At 44.9% G+C, this 18,053-nt stretch overlaps 1 protein-coding gene across 5 annotated transcripts in view; it reads right to left on the bottom strand.

Annotated features, from left to right (window-relative positions):
* The window catches only part of LOC126190922 (venom dipeptidyl peptidase 4-like), a 605,109-nt gene that overhangs the window by 68,274 nt on the left and 518,782 nt on the right, over positions 1 to 18,053 (bottom strand). For all 5 annotated transcript variants that reach the window (XM_049931557.1, XM_049931559.1, XM_049931556.1 and 2 more), the window contains exon 2: positions 7,068 to 7,296. In XM_049931557.1, coding sequence (XP_049787514.1) covers positions 7,068 to 7,296 — 229 coding nt within the window. The remainder of the gene's footprint in view (positions 1 to 7,067; positions 7,297 to 18,053) is intronic.

Here is an 18,053-nt window from a genome sequence, read left to right as displayed (position 1 = left end):
ACATAGGATTCATATGGGGTGTTAGAGGTTTAAACACTAATACTTCATCAGCTGTTAGTTGGGCTGATAATTTATTTGTTTTAGTCAAAGTGTAAACTGTAGCTGTAGTCAACATGTCTGGGGCTTAATGTATTTCAAACTAATGCTCAATGGATGAATGTTTGAGTGCACAAAGGAACTATTTCACAGGGTTGTTAATGCTAAGACTAAATATGATGGGCTATAGCTGAAGTGAGAAGAAGAAATTTTATTACTTCTATCTGAGAACCCTTTTGTAAGTACAAGAATTTGACAAGACAAATATCTAACCATATCTGGAGTATTTAGTGACTGTGGAGTAAAGAGTTGTAATACCTGTCTCATCCAAAGGTCCAAACTTTGCAAATGGCAGATCACGAGCAAACAGTTTGATTATGAGCCCGGCTTTTGAAACAATTTACAAAAATCTGTCACTTTTTAGGCAATATACCAGTTGGCTAACTGACAGAAGATCTTTTATACAGTAGAGGTGGGGCAGTGGTATCACCATCAGAGTCATATTTGGGAAGAAGGTGGTTTAACCCCCTGTCTGGCCACATAGATTTAGATTTTCCATGGTTGCACTAAATCACTTACAGTCAGTGCCACAATAATTCCCTAGAAAATAAATGACTGACTTACTTCTGCAATCTGAGTTTGTGTTTCATGTCCAATAGCCTCATCTTCAATGAGGCATTAAACTCAAATTTTAGTTGAAACAAGTTTAAAGTTACATCACAATTTATTTTATTTCCACTAGGCATTTCAGAGGTTTAAACCTCCATATTTGGGTGTATTAATGTGAATTAATGCAACATGTATGCGTTGTATTTACAACTTTGGTCTAATCTTTCGTACTGTCTCCTGTGGTGACAGGTTCCTTTTTCGTCATGTTACACCACAAGCACTTTGTAAAAACTGAAGAAGCAAATATGGCATCTACATCCCATCTTCACTCACTTGAACTCTTACAAATTGCATGTAATGTTATATGCAAGGACGTTAGTTTGTACAGTATGTGATGTAGCACACTGCAAATGGAGCCTGTGATAATTAGAAACCCAATGACGGAGGTTTAAGACATTGAAATGAATATTAAAACTAAAATAAATGGTGACTGATAAAAGTAAACTTATTATTTCAGTTACTATCAATAACAGTCAAAGTAAAGCCTAGCGTAAAATGTTTGCATGTAAACCCAAATTTTTCTCACTTCATTTCTTAGTTCCATTCCCAACACCAAATTTCAGTACAGTTTCGAGCCCATGTTACAGGAGGTGAGATATAATGACCGCTGAAGCTTCTTTCCTGCATAACTAAGAGATGCTAAATATTTGTTTTTTCTACTGTCTTCTCGGCTCTATAGTTGATAGGCTAATAGTTAAGGAAACTGCTTGTCAGGGCCATTCACCAAGCCTTTCATATTTATTTTCAAGGAAAGTGAACTGTTTGACTTAGCACTGCCAGCTGATCTCCAAATTTCCAAGATCTCAGTGAATTAGACTTTTATTTGTAATCCATTTTATTTGCTAACCATGTACTACCTCACATGCTTAGCATAATGGAGTTGCATTCAGGAGGATGATTGTTCAAATCCATCCATCCAGACTTAGGTTTTTTTGTGATTTCTCCAAATCATTCCTGGAGAATGTCAAGTTGGTTCCTTTGAAACATTCCAAGCTTGTGCTCCATTTGTAATGATCTTGATGTCAAGTAGACATTAACCACTAATCTTCCTTCCTTCCATTAATTCACAGTGCATATTAAAGAAATGGTGTATCATGTGACGAAGTGAATAATCTGGAATGTATCTGAAACTACTAATCCTTTCAAAAGGCTAAGCATTGCCTGCACAGCCACACCTTCCGTTCTTCTGCAGTCCTCTTCATCTCCATATTTCCACGTAGGGAGAACATTCCATCTCACTGATCATATTTTTTAAATAGGATATCCTTGATCATCCCCTCATTTTCCTCCCTGCAATCTTGCCTTCAAAAATGTATTTTTAAACTAGGATGTTTTCAGTAAACCTCTCATTTTCATTCCTACAATCTTGCCTTCAAAATGTTTTGTAAAAGAATATAGTGTCTAATTAAGTGTCCAACTTGGCGCTTACATGTAACTTTTAGTAATTCTTTCTTCTCTTCTATTTCTTGCAGAAGCATTCTGTCAGTCCAGGAAGTTATTGTAATACTCCTCCAGCACCACATTTCTTGCAGCTTTGAGGTGAGTTATCTCATTCTTTGCTAACATCCAGGTTTCACATCTGTACGTCAAGACACCCCATAGAAAAGTTTTTATAGAAATCGTTTCTTAATGTGGACGCTTATGTGCTTATTCAGCAGGAAATTGTTCTTTTTTTGGAAGGAGCTCTTGGCTAGTGCTGTTCCCATCTGTATTCCCATCAGACATCAATAGGTTTATTCAAAATTATATAGACACTTAACAATGACGGTAAAAAAATGCTTGTATTGATGCAGTATATCATATGATTATACACTGAAGAGTCAAAGAAAGTGGTACACCTGCCTATCTCGTGAAAGGCCCCCGCAAGCACGCACAAGTGCTGCGGCACGATGTGGCATGGACTCAACTAATGTCTGAAGTAGTGCTGGAGGGCATTGACACCATGAATCCTGCAGGGCTGTCCACAAATCCGTAAGATTACGAGGGGGTGGAGATCTCTTGTGAACAGCACGTTGCAAGGCAGCCCATATATGCTCAATAATGTTCATGTCTGGGGAGTTTGGTGGGCAGCGAAAGTGTTTAAACTCAGAAGAGTGTTCCTGCAGTCACTCTGTAGCAATTCTGGGCGATGGAGTGTCGCATTGTCATGCTAGAATTGTCCAAGTCCGTCGGAATGCACAATGGACATCAATGGATGCAGGTGATCAAACAGGATGCTTATGTACGTGTCACCTGCTGGAGTCGCATCTAGATGTATCAGGGGTCCCCTATCACTCCAACTGCACAAGCCCTACACCATTACAGAGCCTCCACCAGCTTGAACAGCCCCTTGCTGACATGCAAGGTCCATATATTCATGAGGTTGTCTCCATACCCGTACTCGTCCATCCACTCGAAACAATTTGAAATGAGACTCGACCGACCAGGCAACCTATTTCCAGTCATCAACAGTCCAATGTCGGTGTTGACGGGCCCAGGCGTGGCGTAAGGCTACGTGTCGTTCAGTCATCATTGAATGGTTCGCACGCTGACACTTGTTGATAGCCCAGCATTGAAATCCGCAGCAATTTGTGGAAGAGTTGCACTTCCATCACACTGAACGATACTCTTCAGTCGTCGTTGACCCCTTCCTTGCAGGATCTTTTTCCGGCCACAGCAATGTCGGAGATTTGATGTTTTACCGGATTCCTGATATATCAGGTACACTCGTGAAATAGTCGCACGGGAAAATCCCCACTTCATCGCTCATCGCTTTTGTCTTTATGAAAATTTCCTGTATTCAGCTTCTATTCTCATTCATAAATGAACTGTATCATAGGTGGAGACTTGTTAAATGAGTTCCTGGATTTCCGATGCACTGCGTTGGTGGACCTGCTCTTGCAGAACTGAATCACACAGAATGTCTATACGAAAAACGTCTGGAGTTGCTGTTTCCATACACATAATCATATAATACCTTACCTCAATACCGACATTTTTTACAGTCACTTTAAAGTGCCTAACTCATTTTGACAACCCTGTATCGTTTTCCTCACCATTGCTAATAAGAAATCAAAATACGGTTACTTCCTTGGGTTGTTCACTGTCTATTCTTATGCCAATCTTACCTCCGCCTTCTTTCTTGTCTATAAGCTTAACTTTTGTCTTCTTGTTATTTATTTTTGGTTTTATTTCTGTTATCTCCCAAATTAAGATCCTAAGCATTTTATTCGGTTCCTTCCTTGAATCGGCTACTGTTGCAATGTTATCAACAAGTCTGATGAAGTGCATATGCATACCATTAATTTTGAATCCAATCATCTTTTCTTTCATTGTTGTTATTGTCTCCTTACTGAAAATATTGTGAAAGTAAGGTGGTAGAGGACATCCCTGTTTCACTCCGTGAGTTGCGCTCTACCAAAACTATGGTTCGGTAGTTTTTGTACAGTAAATAAATGACATAGTAAATGATATGATTATTGGTAGGGAAAGAAACGTTACTGAATGTGTAAGACAGAAACTGCGAACCAAGAACTTTTCTATGTTTTTTTTTGTTTGTGTGTTCACATATCTAGAACCACGCATCATTCAGCGTTAGTCGTTCTATACTTTATATCAATAATTGTGATGTTTTTCTACGTTCACCAGGACGAATGCTCTTGGAAAAAACGGGTTCTGGCGTCATGGCAATGAAATTAATCACCTGGTGTCTGGACACGTCTGTCTGTCCATCAGCGAGAGCATTTGCACTTTTAATCTTATCTGCGACAACAGTGTGAACAAGCTGATATTCAGCATTGAACAACATCGTACCCATAGCATGGAGGTGAAAAGCTTTCCTTAAGCATTGGGTTTCTAACATCGATAATGAGGCTCCTGAAGTATAAACAAGTCTAGCGACAACTTCGTTTACGTCTGCTAAAAATTGTTATAGGACCGCATATCCATGTTCTGTCAGCTGTTAGAACCTTCCTTAGACGTTTTTGATTGTTGTCGACTTCATACAGCGATTCCTGAGCGATGCCCATGCGACGTCGTTTGTGGCCGAAATTCAACTATTTCGGAAAATAAACTTTGCTGCTCCACGTTTCATGCCCAAACATCCGAAAAAATTGCTTGGCATGAGACAAAGGATATGCCGACATATCACTTATGGTGATTCGGCGATTTTCCATAATCACTTGCTTTACTTCTTCCACTTTGTGGTCAGTAATTGATGTGCTAGGGCGTCCAGGGCAGTCGTCGTCTTCAATGTCTTCTCGGCCCCTCTGTGAAACGCTTATACCACTCATAAACTGTTGTACTCATAGTAGATCCGCCATAAGCCACAGTCAACATGTTCAATGCGGTACTGTGCTTTGTTCCATTTTTCAAGTCAAATTTAATGCAAATTCTCTGAGGCATCTCTTTCGAAAGAAAAAATTCGCTAAGCACTCAAAAATACGTATAATCTTTACGACTGCCAACAATAAACTAAATATTCAAAAATGTTCAAATGTGTGTGAAATCTTATGACACTTAACTGCTAAGGTCATCAGTCCCTAAGTTTACACACTACTTAACCTAAATTGTCCTAAGGACAAACACACACCCATGCCCGAAGGAGGACTCGAACCTCCGCCGGGAGCAGCCGCACAGTCCATGACTGCAGCGCCTCAGACCGCTCGGCTAATCTGGCGCGGCACTAAATATTCAAAACAGCTGAAAATGATAATGTACACCAGGAACATATGTACCAAGAAGATGAAAAAATATTGAAAATCGGATATATAAAGCCTACGAAATAAAACAATTCCTATAAATTTTTTGATCACATGTTGTATATCGTCACTCATTTTCTAGACGGTTCCTAAGTTCTAGGGGACTGATGACCTCAGATGTTGTCCCATAGTGCTCAGAGCCATTTGAACCATTTTTTTCTAGACGGTTCAACACTTCTGGTTTCGAGGGAACACTGATCACATGTGTAAACAAAGTGATCGGAATGAGGTAACGTCCGATGGGTATGCAACACACTTAAGGTACAGGCAATGTGGGTAGAATCGTATCTAGAATAGCTAACTGGGAATCCGCCAGGGCACCCGAGAGCGCTAATGCACTGGTTCCTGGACTCGGTTAGGCGTGCCGGCCAAGGATCGAATCTGCCCGGCGGATTAACGACGAGGGCCGGTATGCCGGCCTACCCGGATGTGGTTTTTAGGCAGTTTTCCACATCCTGCTAGGTGAATGCCGGGCTGGTCCCCAAGTTCCGCCTCACAGACATTTAAAAACGTTCGCACTATTTCATGACTTACACTAGACACAGACAGCTGGGGTACACTACTTCCGTCCCGTGGGGGTGTGGTGTGCGTACTGTAAGACCTTCGGTACACACACCATCAGATTATTTGACTTGTCGCTCTAACGAAGTAGGCGAGTGTCAGAAATATGTCTCGTGGTCTTATCGTGGCGTTTTCATCTTTTGCCGTTGGGTCAGACGATAGAAATGCCACTTGCACGCTTAGAGTAGCAGATTGACGGTGACCAACTTTAAACAGAACTTGATTAATTTTCACACACATTTATTAAAATAATAAAAAGCATAGACATTAAGTAACTTGATTCTGGATGCTGTTTACAATTACAATCTGAAGTTCCTTTGGTCTTGGTACGTTAATCTTATTCTCACATATCTCTGATACTTGACAAAGCGTCTATACATTTATCTTCATGGCTATGTACAGGAATACGATAATCTTATTAGGCGCACACTGAAACTTGACTACAGACTAATGCAGACTAATGCAGACTGGTACAGAGTGGTGCAGACAAATACAGACTGACTAATCGGAGGTCTGTACACTCATTATAATACCTCGCGCATTCACGTATCACTGCGCGAGTGTGATCTACGTGGAGAAAAGGTTCTACGTTAGCAGCAATCTCACTGGCTGCATTACATATTAATACGCGGATCGGCGGAAGCAGAATTTGGTCTGTCTCTAAGGCAGCGCCATAGTGCAGTGCAGAGATGGACGAGTGCTGCGCCTGCGCTGTTGTGCTTAGCGGGGCACGTTCTAGTGGGAAAGTTGTGTACGCACTGACTACGCGGAACTATGTACACAACAGGGGGTTCGGGTTGGTGTCAGGAAGGGCATCCGGCCACCCTCTGTAATTAACACTGCCACATCCGTAATAACAAAGCCGACCCCGCGTTGGAGCGGGACAAAGGCCCCGTGGAAGAAAATGGCTAACTGGGAAAGCCACTGTGGACTATGCTTACTTATGACAGTCTACTGTAGCCTACAACTCTACTCACTCCACTTCTGATTTTTGCTTTATTCTTGTTGCCATGTGTATCCAGTTGAGTGCTCTGACTGGGGCGGGCTAGGCGTGTGCCCTACCTGAGATCCAGGAGGCGTTGGCGGGCGCGGCGGAGAGCCGGCCGCCCAGCACGTCCTCTAGAGGCACCCCTTGCTCGGCGGGGCCCTGCTGCGCCTGCGCAGTGGACGAGTCGCCGCCGCTGGCGAGCAGCACGGCGCCCGCCACCACGAGCGCCAGCACCAGCGCCGCCACCGCCAGAGCCGCCACCAGCGACCGCCATCCGCGCCGCCCGCGCCGCGACACCAGCTCCTGTGGGCACCACACAACACGCGCTCTTACGCCCGTTTTACGAGAGCTGCTTGTTCTCGATGCACACTATCGCGTCCCGCCGAGCGCCGCGAAGCGAGTTTGTGTACACGTTTTAAACGATTAAAATACTGACGTAAAGAAATGCATTGGATTTGGAGGCGTCAGTGCCAAAGTCAGTTTTGGAGGACGAGAGAGACATGATGGTAATAACGTACACTACTGGCCATTAAAATTGCTACACCAAGAAGAAATGCAGATGATAAACAGGTTGTTTACATTTGTCCGATGTCACGGAGTTGGCACTGGCAATGTATTATACTAGAACTGACATGTGATTACGTTTTCATGCAATTCGGGTGCATAGATCCTGAGAAACCAGTACCCAGAACAACCATCTCTCGCTGTAATAACGACCTTGATACGCCTGGGCATTGAGTCAAACAGAGCTCGGATGGCGTGCCCATGCAGCTTCAACACGATACCACAGTTCATCAAGAGTAGTGACTGGCGTATTGTGACGAGCCAGTTGCTCGGCCACCATGGACCAGACGTTTTCAGTTGGTGAGAAATCTGGAGAAAGTGGTGGCCAGGGCAGCAGTCGAACATTTTCTGTATTCAGAAAGGCCCGTACAGGACATGCAACATGCGGTCGTGCATTATCCTGCTGAAATGTAGGGTTTCGCAGGGGTCGAATGAAGGGTAGAGCGACGGGTCGTAACACATCTGAAATGTAACGTCCACTGTTCAGAGTGCCGTCAATGCGAACAACAGGTGACCGAGACGTGTAACCAATGGCACCCCATACCATGACGCCGGGTGATACGCCAGTATGGCGATGACGAATACACGCTTCCAATGTGCGTTCACTGCGATGTCGCCAAACGCGGATGCGACCGTCATGATGCTGTAAACACAACCTGGATTCATCCGAAAAAATGACGTTTTGCCATTCGTGCACCCAGGTTCGTCGTTGAGTACACCATCGCAGGCGCTCCTGTCTGTGACAGCATCAAGGGTAACCGAAGCCATGGTCTCCGAGCTGATAGTCCATGCTGCTGCAAATGTCGACGAATTGTTCGTGCAGATGGTTGTTGTCTTTCAAACGTCCCCATCTGTTGATTCAGGGATCGATACGTGGCTGCACGGTCCGTTACAGCCATTGGGATAAGACGCCTGTCATCTCGACTGCTAGTGATACGAGGCCATTGGTATCCAGCACGGCGTTCAGTATTACCCTCATGCACCCACCAACGCGAGCAGCAATGTCGCGATAAGATAAACCGCAATCGCGATAGGCTACAATCCGACCTTTATCAAAGTCGGAAACTTGATGGTACGCATTTCTCCTCCTTACACGAGGCATCACAACACCGTTTCACCAGGCAACGCCAGTCAACTGCTGCTAGTGTATGGGAAATCGGTTGGAAACTTTCCTCATGTCAGCACATTGTAGGTGTCGCCACCGGCGCCAACCTTGTGTGAATGCCCTGAAAAGCTTTGCATATCACAGCATCTTCTTCCTGTCGGTTAAGTTTCGCGTCTGTAGCACGTCATCTTCGTGGTATTTTAATGGCTAGTAGTATAGGAGGTGCTAGCCAAAGGTTCCCGAAGCTTGTGTGACCCGTACTGACCAACGGTAGTACAAGCAAAGGCCTTTTGGAGCTGTGTAATACATCATTATGCCTAGCGGCTTCGATCTAAACCAATCAGCCAGATCATTATGACCACCGACCTACTAACGGTATAAACCTGTCCAGGCGATAACAGCGTCGCCTGGCAAGGAATAACTGCTAGTCATACACACGCACGGTACATGTAGTATCAGTGAGCGTGCTGTCCATGTGTAGAATGGGGATCGCAAGCAATCTAGCTGATTGCGACGGCCTGGAGGCTCGGCACGAGCATTTCGGAAACTGCATGACTTGTCAGGTGTGTGAGGAGTGCTGTGGTGAGTATCTTCAGCATGTGGTGAAACCACATTCAGCGTAGTGGAGTTAGGCGACCACCCCTCATTACAGGTGTCTGAAATCACAGGCTGGGCAGACCAGTAAAACAAGACAGGCAGCGAACAGTGGCACACTGTGCGGCTGGTCTCGGCGGAGGTTCGAGTCCTCCCTCGGGCATGGGTGTGTGTGTTTGTCCTTAGGATAATTTAGGTTAAGTAGTGTGGAAGCTTCGAGACTGATGACCTTAGCAGTTAAGTCCCATAAGATTTCACACACATTTCTTTTTTTAATGCTGGGCAGGGAACAAGTGTGGGGAACATACAGTGCGCTGAACATTCCTCCACAGCCGACGACGTGTGCACGTGCCAGTGCTAAGTCCGTGACATCGACAACTATGACTGAAATGGGACTTGACCACCGGCACTGGAGGTTGGCACAGTAGCAGAGCGTTGCATGGTTTGGTGAATACCAGTACCTTCTCTATCAAGCCAATGGGAGAGCACGAATACTTGGTCTTCCAGGGGAACAACTCCTTGACACCTGTGTTGCGGGACAGAGACAAGCTGGCGGCGGCTCCATTATGCACTGGGTACGTTCAGGTGGGGATCCGTGGTTCCAGTGGAGCTCGTGCGAGGCACCGTGACGACCAAGAAGTATCGTATACTGGTAGCAGACTATGTACACCCCTTCACCGCGGTCACTTTTCCCGATGGCAGTAGCATTTTTAGCAACATAATGCGCCATGTCACAAGGCCAGGAGTGTGGTGGAGTGGTTCGAGGAACACAGTGGCGAGTTCCAATTGATGTGGTGGTCCCCCAGGTCGCCAGATCTGGACGCGATCGAACACATTTGGGTTGTGATTCAACATGGCGCCAGAGCTCCCCGGAATTTACGACTTCTGTGTGCAGATGTGGCGCTAACTCCCTCCAGTGACCTACCAAGGTCTCACTTCTTCCATGCCACGAAGTGTCGCCGGTCTTATCCGTGCGAAAGGTGGACATACCGGCTATCAACTAGGTCAGGGGCGGGCAAACGTTGCACGCGGCTCATGAGCGCACAGCGCTGCACGTGTGCTGCTCGCGTGCAATCGTCGACTGGGGCAGTGGCGACAGCCGGCAGGTTGCTGCAGTGTAGTATCAGGCTAAGCTGCGGACGTTGATGCGTAGCGACCACTACGTAGTCAACGTTGTATTTCAAGAACCGGAAAATGCACAGTGAAACAAGTCTTCAAGTGGAGATTTCCCATCTTTTAAAAAGTAATGGGAGAAACATTTTTTCTTTGTGCACCGTTTTCAATTTTTCAGGACGACAACAATAATAGCCCAGCGGTACGAGCTTAATATAGCGAGAGCTGGAAAACCATTTGCTGAATTAGTAAGTGTTGTGACTTGACAAGACAGCCAAGTCACTATGAGAGGAAGCCGAAAGGCACGCGTTTAAGCTCACGCAGGCTGGCGTGAGGTCTGGAACAGTTAAGGGAATTTATAGAAGCAAAGAACGTAAGTAACTACTGGAATACTTAAATTTAATTCGTCATTGGTGAACATCGGTCTGACGGTACATGCATCGCAAGATAAATAGCAAATGATAATGGCGCCTTGCTAGGTCGTAGCAAATGACGTAGCTGAAGGCTATGCTAACTATCGTCTCGGCAAATGAGAGCGTAATTTGTCAGTGAACCATCACTAGCAAAGTCGGCTGTACAACTGGGGCGAGTGCTAGGACGTCTCTCTAGACCTGCCGTGTGGCGGCGCTCGGTCTGTAATCACTGATAGTGGCGACACGCGTGTCCGACGCATACTAACGGACCGCGGCCGATTTAAAGGCTACCACCTAGCAATTGTGGTGTCTGGCGGTGACACCACAGTAAGTGTCGGTTAAGAGCAAATATCAGTGATGAAAATTTAAGTAACTGCTTGCGTTTGTCTGTATGTAGAAATTTTGTTCCACTCCACCTGTGATAATTAAATAAAACGTATCGTAGGTAATAGGTACTCTTTCAAACCACTATGTCTTTCAAGCACTACTACTACTAATCTTATTCCTACATTCAATAAAGCAAGCTAGGAAACAAAACGCATTGCAGAGGAAGGAGCGGACAGAAGGTATGGTGGGGAGGGGAGATAAGCGGGTGACCAGCTTGCCCCTGTGTGCACGCAGAACACCTGTTAACTGCACGCGTGCAAGTGCACCGCACACGTGCAGGATTCCTGCCCGCCCCTGAACTAGGTGGTCATAATGTTCTGACTGGTCAATGCAAGCGGACGTGTTGACTGTTAGCGGGAAAATTTTTACCGTGACCTTTGCTTTTGTTTGCAGTTTCGCAATGACCGACCCGAGAGAACTGCGTTACTGTATCAAGTTCTGTCTTAGACTTGGTAAAACAGCCGCAGAAACGCACAAAATGTTAGTGCAAATATTTGGTAGTGACGCCTTGGGCCAGACACAAACGTCCGCATGGTTTAAACGTTTTAAAAATGGCCGGATATCTTTTGACGGTTCACTCACTTGACTTTAGTGCCTTACCTACTTAACTCCTCTATTCGTTTGTATTTTTAATTCTTCTCTTTTTGGTATGTCTGCTCAATGTGTCATACTTGTTTTATTAACCTAGTTCTCTTCTTGTGCGCTTTATTCACGCAATAGTTCCGGCCGCTTTGTGGTCGGGCGCCAATGTGTCTGGATGCCCAGATTGGCTATAAATTGGTTTTCAGACCGCTGCGCCTCTTCATAGAACTGGCGGGCGGTCTGTTTGATGCGGTACTTTAACATTGGAACGCCAGCCTGCTCGTGAAGCTCCCTAGTGGGAAAGGCGTACAGCTATGTTCTGCACTTTATGTAGTTTTTCAATGTGGATGTTGGCAGCATTGCCCCATACCATAGAAGTGTACTCTATAACGGGCCTAATAAGTGCCAGATACAGTGTTTATGCACTGGGTGGATAGCGTCCTTGTTGGGTTTAAGACTGGGTAAAGCGTGCGTAGGCGACCCAACGCTTCTCCTCATACTTCGCGGACGTGAGATCTTCAGGTCATGTGCCGATCTAGGGTCACGCCGAGGTATTTCCCTGTTCGTGACCATAGGATGGGGCCTCCCATGATATGAAACGGTACTAAATCTGCAGGAAGCTTTTTCCTGGTGATGACCAGGGCTTGGCATTCATCTTAAGTTGCCGTTTGGTCTTCCAAGATCCAAGATTGTCGCATGTTTCTAGCAAATGACGCCTCATTACGTGCCCGCTGAGGCTGCGCAGCAAAGAGCGCTGTGTCATCTGCGTAAAGCACACGCTCGACTCTGGGAGTTTTCGGTATGTCAGATGTGTACAACAAGGGACCGAGAACGGACCCCTGCAGCACACCTTCAAACTAGCCCCTTGGGATCTAAGACACCGATCCTAGCGCTTCACTCACGAACGGAATGCATCCTGAAAGTCGTTTTTAGTCATTGTGTTCAGCGCCACTTGCGACTCCGTTTGAATCTGACCTATCTTGTTAAATCGTCGCCCCCTTAATTTTCATCTTGGTAAAGAGAAAAAAAAAACGCATGTAGCGAAGTCGGGTGAAGAAAGTGGATGAGGAAGAACCGCCGTGTTGTTTTTTGCAAAAAAACTGCTCCACGATGAAGGCTGTATGTGGCCTCTCATTCTTGTGGTGCCGCCTTAGAACATCGCGATAGAATTCTACATTAATCGTCTGACCACGATTCTCAAATTCCTCTAGGATAATCCTGTCGGTATCGAAGAAACTGATCAAAAGATATCTGGGCTCTTGCACAAGGACGACTGCTTTTAGTTTCAGGTCTACCCAAAAACTCAGTTTTCGTCACCTGCAACGAACTTAGAAAGATATATCTTTACGGGACATCCACAACTGTTATTCATTGTCAGCGATAAAATCCGCTACAACTGTAAAAATTATTTATTTGTAAAAAGGGAATTACTACCCACTTTTGAACATATGTCCCATCTTCAAGTGCATATTAAAATGTGAGTCCACAAACGATTCATAACTAAGGTTTTGGTTGTACCAACCTTAGTTATGCATCCTTTGTGGACTCACATTTTAATATACATCTGAAGACTGGAGAAATGTCCTGAAACTGGGCAGCGCCTTCCTTTTTAGAAATTGAAGCACATTTTATCATTGACTTAGAAAGAAAATCTGAGTTAAGCAGTTCTTTCTATTTCCTGCAGACATTCATGTGATACTGTTCCTCATCGTCGTGGCATGAACTTTGCACCAATCCATCTCATATTCAAGTTTTTTGACAAAATCCGCTGACATGTGCCGTATGGTAATCCCGCGATATTACGGATGTAGTGGTTTGTATCCTACGATCTTTCACAGTCGCATTCCGAATAGAACTGACATTTTCTAGTGTAATGCCGGTAGATGATCGCCCCGAACGATCATCACCACCAACCCAAAAACAGCTCCTTAGGTTGGTTGAGCAGGCAATGGGAACACTGTACTGTAGAGAGTACCTTGGGGCAGAACTCCTCGAGGTGTCCAAGGCATTCGACAGCTTGTGGCACAACGGCCTCCTGTACAAGCTTCTTGCACTGGGGGTACGGGTGTCACATGTCTGCCTCCTCAAATCCTACCTAAGTGACCGCACTTTCCACGTTCGAGCGGACGGTTTCAAATTCACAGCAAGACGAATTTTTTAAAACTACAGTTTTCGCTAATTGTCCTTCATTTCCATTCACAACATGTTTTTTTAAATATATATATAGATGTGTAAGAAGCATTCTGAACCTGAAAATATGTGTGGTGTCACCGCCAGACACCACACTTGCTAGGTGATAGCTTTTAAATCGGCCGCGGTCCGCTAGTATACGACGGACCAGCGTGTCGCCACTGTCAGTGATTGCAGACCGAGCGCCGCCACACGGCAGGTCTAGAGACACGTCCTAGCACTCGCCCCAGTTGTACAGCCGACTTGCTAGCGAAGCTACACTGACAAATACGCTCTCATTTGCCGAGACGATAGTTAGCATAGCCTTCAGCTACGTCATTTGCTACGACCTAGCAAGGCGCCATTTATCCTTTGCTATGTATCTGATGAAGCATGAACCATCTGACCGATGTACGCCAATTATGGAATAAAGTTAAGTATTACTTCAACTACGTACTTTATTTGCTACTGTTAATTCCCTTAACTGTTCCAGACCTCACGCCAGTCAGCGTGTAATTAAACGCGTGCATTTCGGCCTCCTCTAGCAACACAGTGTTAGCTCTTCTGCCAACACTTCAATATGAATATAATATTTGTTGCAAAAAATCACTTTCACTGCTAAAATTTAAATTTTTGCGTTAAGTTTTACCGATAAATTTTAAAACAATTACGAAATCTGGTGTAAGAAATCATTAAGAACGATGAACATATTTTTCAGAATTTCAGAATGTAATGAAGATGATTAACTAACAATAGTTCCAAAAGGTGGGCATAAAGCACCCCCCCTTCTCCCCTCCCTCAAAACCTCTGCACCTCGGTATTGCGAGGGCTCATGAGAACACACTGCCATAACGCGAATGCAGGCAGTCATTGGTTCAACATTCCTGTGAACAGAAAGCTGTTAGTGAAATATGTGGGATGTTGTGACTTGTTACGCTGTAGTCTGTATGGCGACGCCTGCGATATTCACTTGTTGTTTGTCGCTGACGCACGTGCACAATGGCAATCTTCCGCAATGTTGAGCCTGAGAATCCCATTTAGGTCAGGATTCAAAATGCTGGCTAAATACTGTCCTGCAAGCACCAGATTAAGTATGCAAAGCCACGGCCCAAGAGAATATCGCGGAGTCATTTAGATTGCAGCCTAGACACAGCTTTGCGACGAGTGGCAGCATTGTGTCCCACTGCGTACTAGGCTTAAGGATGCTGGAGCGTACGCTTTTGTTATCTCTGTCTCTCGCTCCCTCCGTTGTAAACATGGTTGTGCTATGCTGGCCAGGTTTTTCTTTGCCAGGTAATACAAAACACAAAGTTGAAATCCGTCTCAACCTTAAGATGAAAAAAAGTAGCAATACCATATTGACGGTTTCGAGAATACGTCCGTTTACGCATAAATAAATGACGTGATCAGCACATAAATTTATACATACTGGTAGACTACTGAAGGCGCTTCACAATAAACTGAGGCAAAACGTATATGGCAAAACATAAATTGCGTTAAATCAGTTGCAAATGGACGCAACCCCAAACTCATCAATATACTAAATCAGTTTAATTATATTCTGGACTAATAATGTTACATTTTCGCGACATCCTTTTTTTAGAAACGCATTAGGATGTGTTTATTGCTCTTAAGTTCTCGTACTCTGAAAAAAGATAATACAAAGAAGATTTTCTGCAAGGTGTTCTACTACGAGACTTGATAATGCTAATGGAAAGCCCCGGTGTGTTCTGTGCAGTAAAGTGCTAACAGCAGAGGGTATGAACCGAAGCAAATGAAAAAGACCCCTTTGAAGGAAGTCATGCAGGATTCGCTGGAAAAGACATGGAGTTCTTCAAACTCAAAGAATCTGCATTGAACAGTTCACGCATGGATTCGTCAGGCTCCTTTTTCCTGCCAACTGAAGCTGATTTTGAGGCTTCATACCGAATTGCTGAAACCAAGAAATCTCACACGATAGGAAAGGATCCCATCAAGCCTTCCTCAATAGATGCGGCGATGCTGCTTCTAACAGAGCAAAATGTGGAAAAGAAAAACAAGAGATCCATTTCTTATAATACAATCATAAGTCGTATCGAGGGCATGCGTTTGAACACTTTGGATATGGTACTGAGTGAAATAGGATCAAATCATTCTCTGCACTGCAGTTAGGCCCACATCACATTGTAAAAGATCTTTGTCAAACATCTTTTAATGAAAGACGTTTTACAGAATCTTTGCCAGGGTGCTGGGGTACTTTTCTCACGTGTGGTACTGACTTTTCTAAGAGATGTGTCAAAGAACTTTTACAGCGTAATTCAGGCCTTAGATGGATCGACGGATGTTGCTTGTCTTTGTCAGATACGTAAAAGACAACGGCGTGAAGGAAAAATACACTATGTGATCAAAAGTATCCGACACCGGGCTGAAAATGACTTACGAGTTCGTGGCGCCCTCCGTCGGTAATGCTGGAATTCAGTATGGTGTTGGCCCACCATTAGCCTTGACGACAGTTTCCACTCTCGCAGGCATACGTTCAATCAGGTGCTGGAAGGTTTCTTGGGGAATAGCAGCCCATTCTTCACGGAGTGCTGCACTGACGAGAGGTATCGATGTCGGTCGGTGAGGCCTGGCACGAAGTCGGCGTTCCAAAACATCCCAAAGGTGTTCTATAGGATTCTGGTCAGCACTCTGTGCAAGCCAGTCTATTACAGGGATGTTATTGTAGTGTAATCACTCCGCCATAGGGCGTGCTTTACGAACAGGTGCTCGATCGTGTTGAAAGATGCAATCGCCATTCCTGAATTGCTCTTCAACAGTGGGAAGCAAGAAGGTGCTTAAAAAATCAATGTAGGCCTGTGCTGTGATAGTGCCCCTCCATGAAAAACACGACCACACCATAACACCATCGCCTCTGAATTTTACTGTTGGAACTACATGCTGGCAGATGACGTTCACTGGGCAATCGCCGTGCCGACACCCTGCCATAGGATCGCCACATTGTGTACCGTGATTCGTCGCTCCACACAACGTTTTTCCACGGTTTACGGTTTACACCAAGCGAGGCGTCGTTTGGCATTTACCGGCGTGTGTGTGGCTTATGAGCAGGCGTTCGGCCATGAAATCCAAGTTTCCTCACCTCCCGTCTAACTGTCATAATACTTGCAGTGGATCCTGATGCAGTTTGGAATTCCTGTGTGATGGTCTGGATAGATGTCTGCCTATTACACATTACGACCCTCTTCAACTGTCGGCGGTCTCTGTCAGTCAACAGACGAGGTCGACCTGTACCCTTTCGTGCTGTACGTGTCCCTTCACGTTTCCACTTCACTACCAAATCGGAAACAGTGGAGCTAGGGATGTTTAGGAGTGTGGAAATCTCGCATAGAGACATGTGAAAGAAGTGGCACACAATCACCTGACCACGCTCGAAGTCCGTGAGTTCCGCGGAGGGCCCCATTCTGCTCTCTCACGATGTCTAATGATTACTGAGGTCGCTGATATGGAGTACCTGGCAGTAGGTGGCAGCACAATGCACCTAATATGAAGAAAATACGTTTTTGGGGGTGTCCGGATACTTTTGATCACATAGTGTACTTGTTCTCGGAATCATTGAATACTACTTCACGCTGCGAATGTGTTTTCCAATCGCTGAAGAATTTTGTTGAGGAAAATGAGATGCATTAGTTGAAGCTGGTAGGTGTATGCACAGACTAGCACATTCCATGTTGGGCGATCGTTCTGGACTCCACACACTGGTGAAAGATGTTGCTCCGAATGCAGCGTTTAGCCATTGCGTTATACAACGTTATGCAGCAACTGCATTGTACATCGCTAAGCTTTGGTAGTGAAAACACATCCAGTTTATTTGTTGAATTTACTCACTCAAGAAGTGAAGATCGTAAGCCACATACGAGGGACTGCAACAAACAGAAGAGTTCTCACAGAGTTTTGAATAGAGACTGGCAGCCATATTCGGTGTGCCCTTGTTCCACACAGAGCTAGTATAGCTACAACACGGCAAGCAGTGACGTAGATTGCTCCAGCTTCGACAAGAAACTGCTTTGTCTCTGGAAACGGCGAGGACGAAGAACGAGAAACACTTACATGTGAAAATAACACATAAAATATTTATTTCCGCAGTGACATATCTT

This window comes from Schistocerca cancellata, chromosome 6, assembly GCF_023864275.1.
Source record: "Schistocerca cancellata isolate TAMUIC-IGC-003103 chromosome 6, iqSchCanc2.1, whole genome shotgun sequence".
Taxonomy (NCBI): Eukaryota; Metazoa; Arthropoda; class Insecta; order Orthoptera; family Acrididae; genus Schistocerca; species Schistocerca cancellata.
The sequence above is the reverse complement of the archived record's forward strand: the minus strand, read 5'-3'. Positions and strand labels throughout refer to the sequence as shown.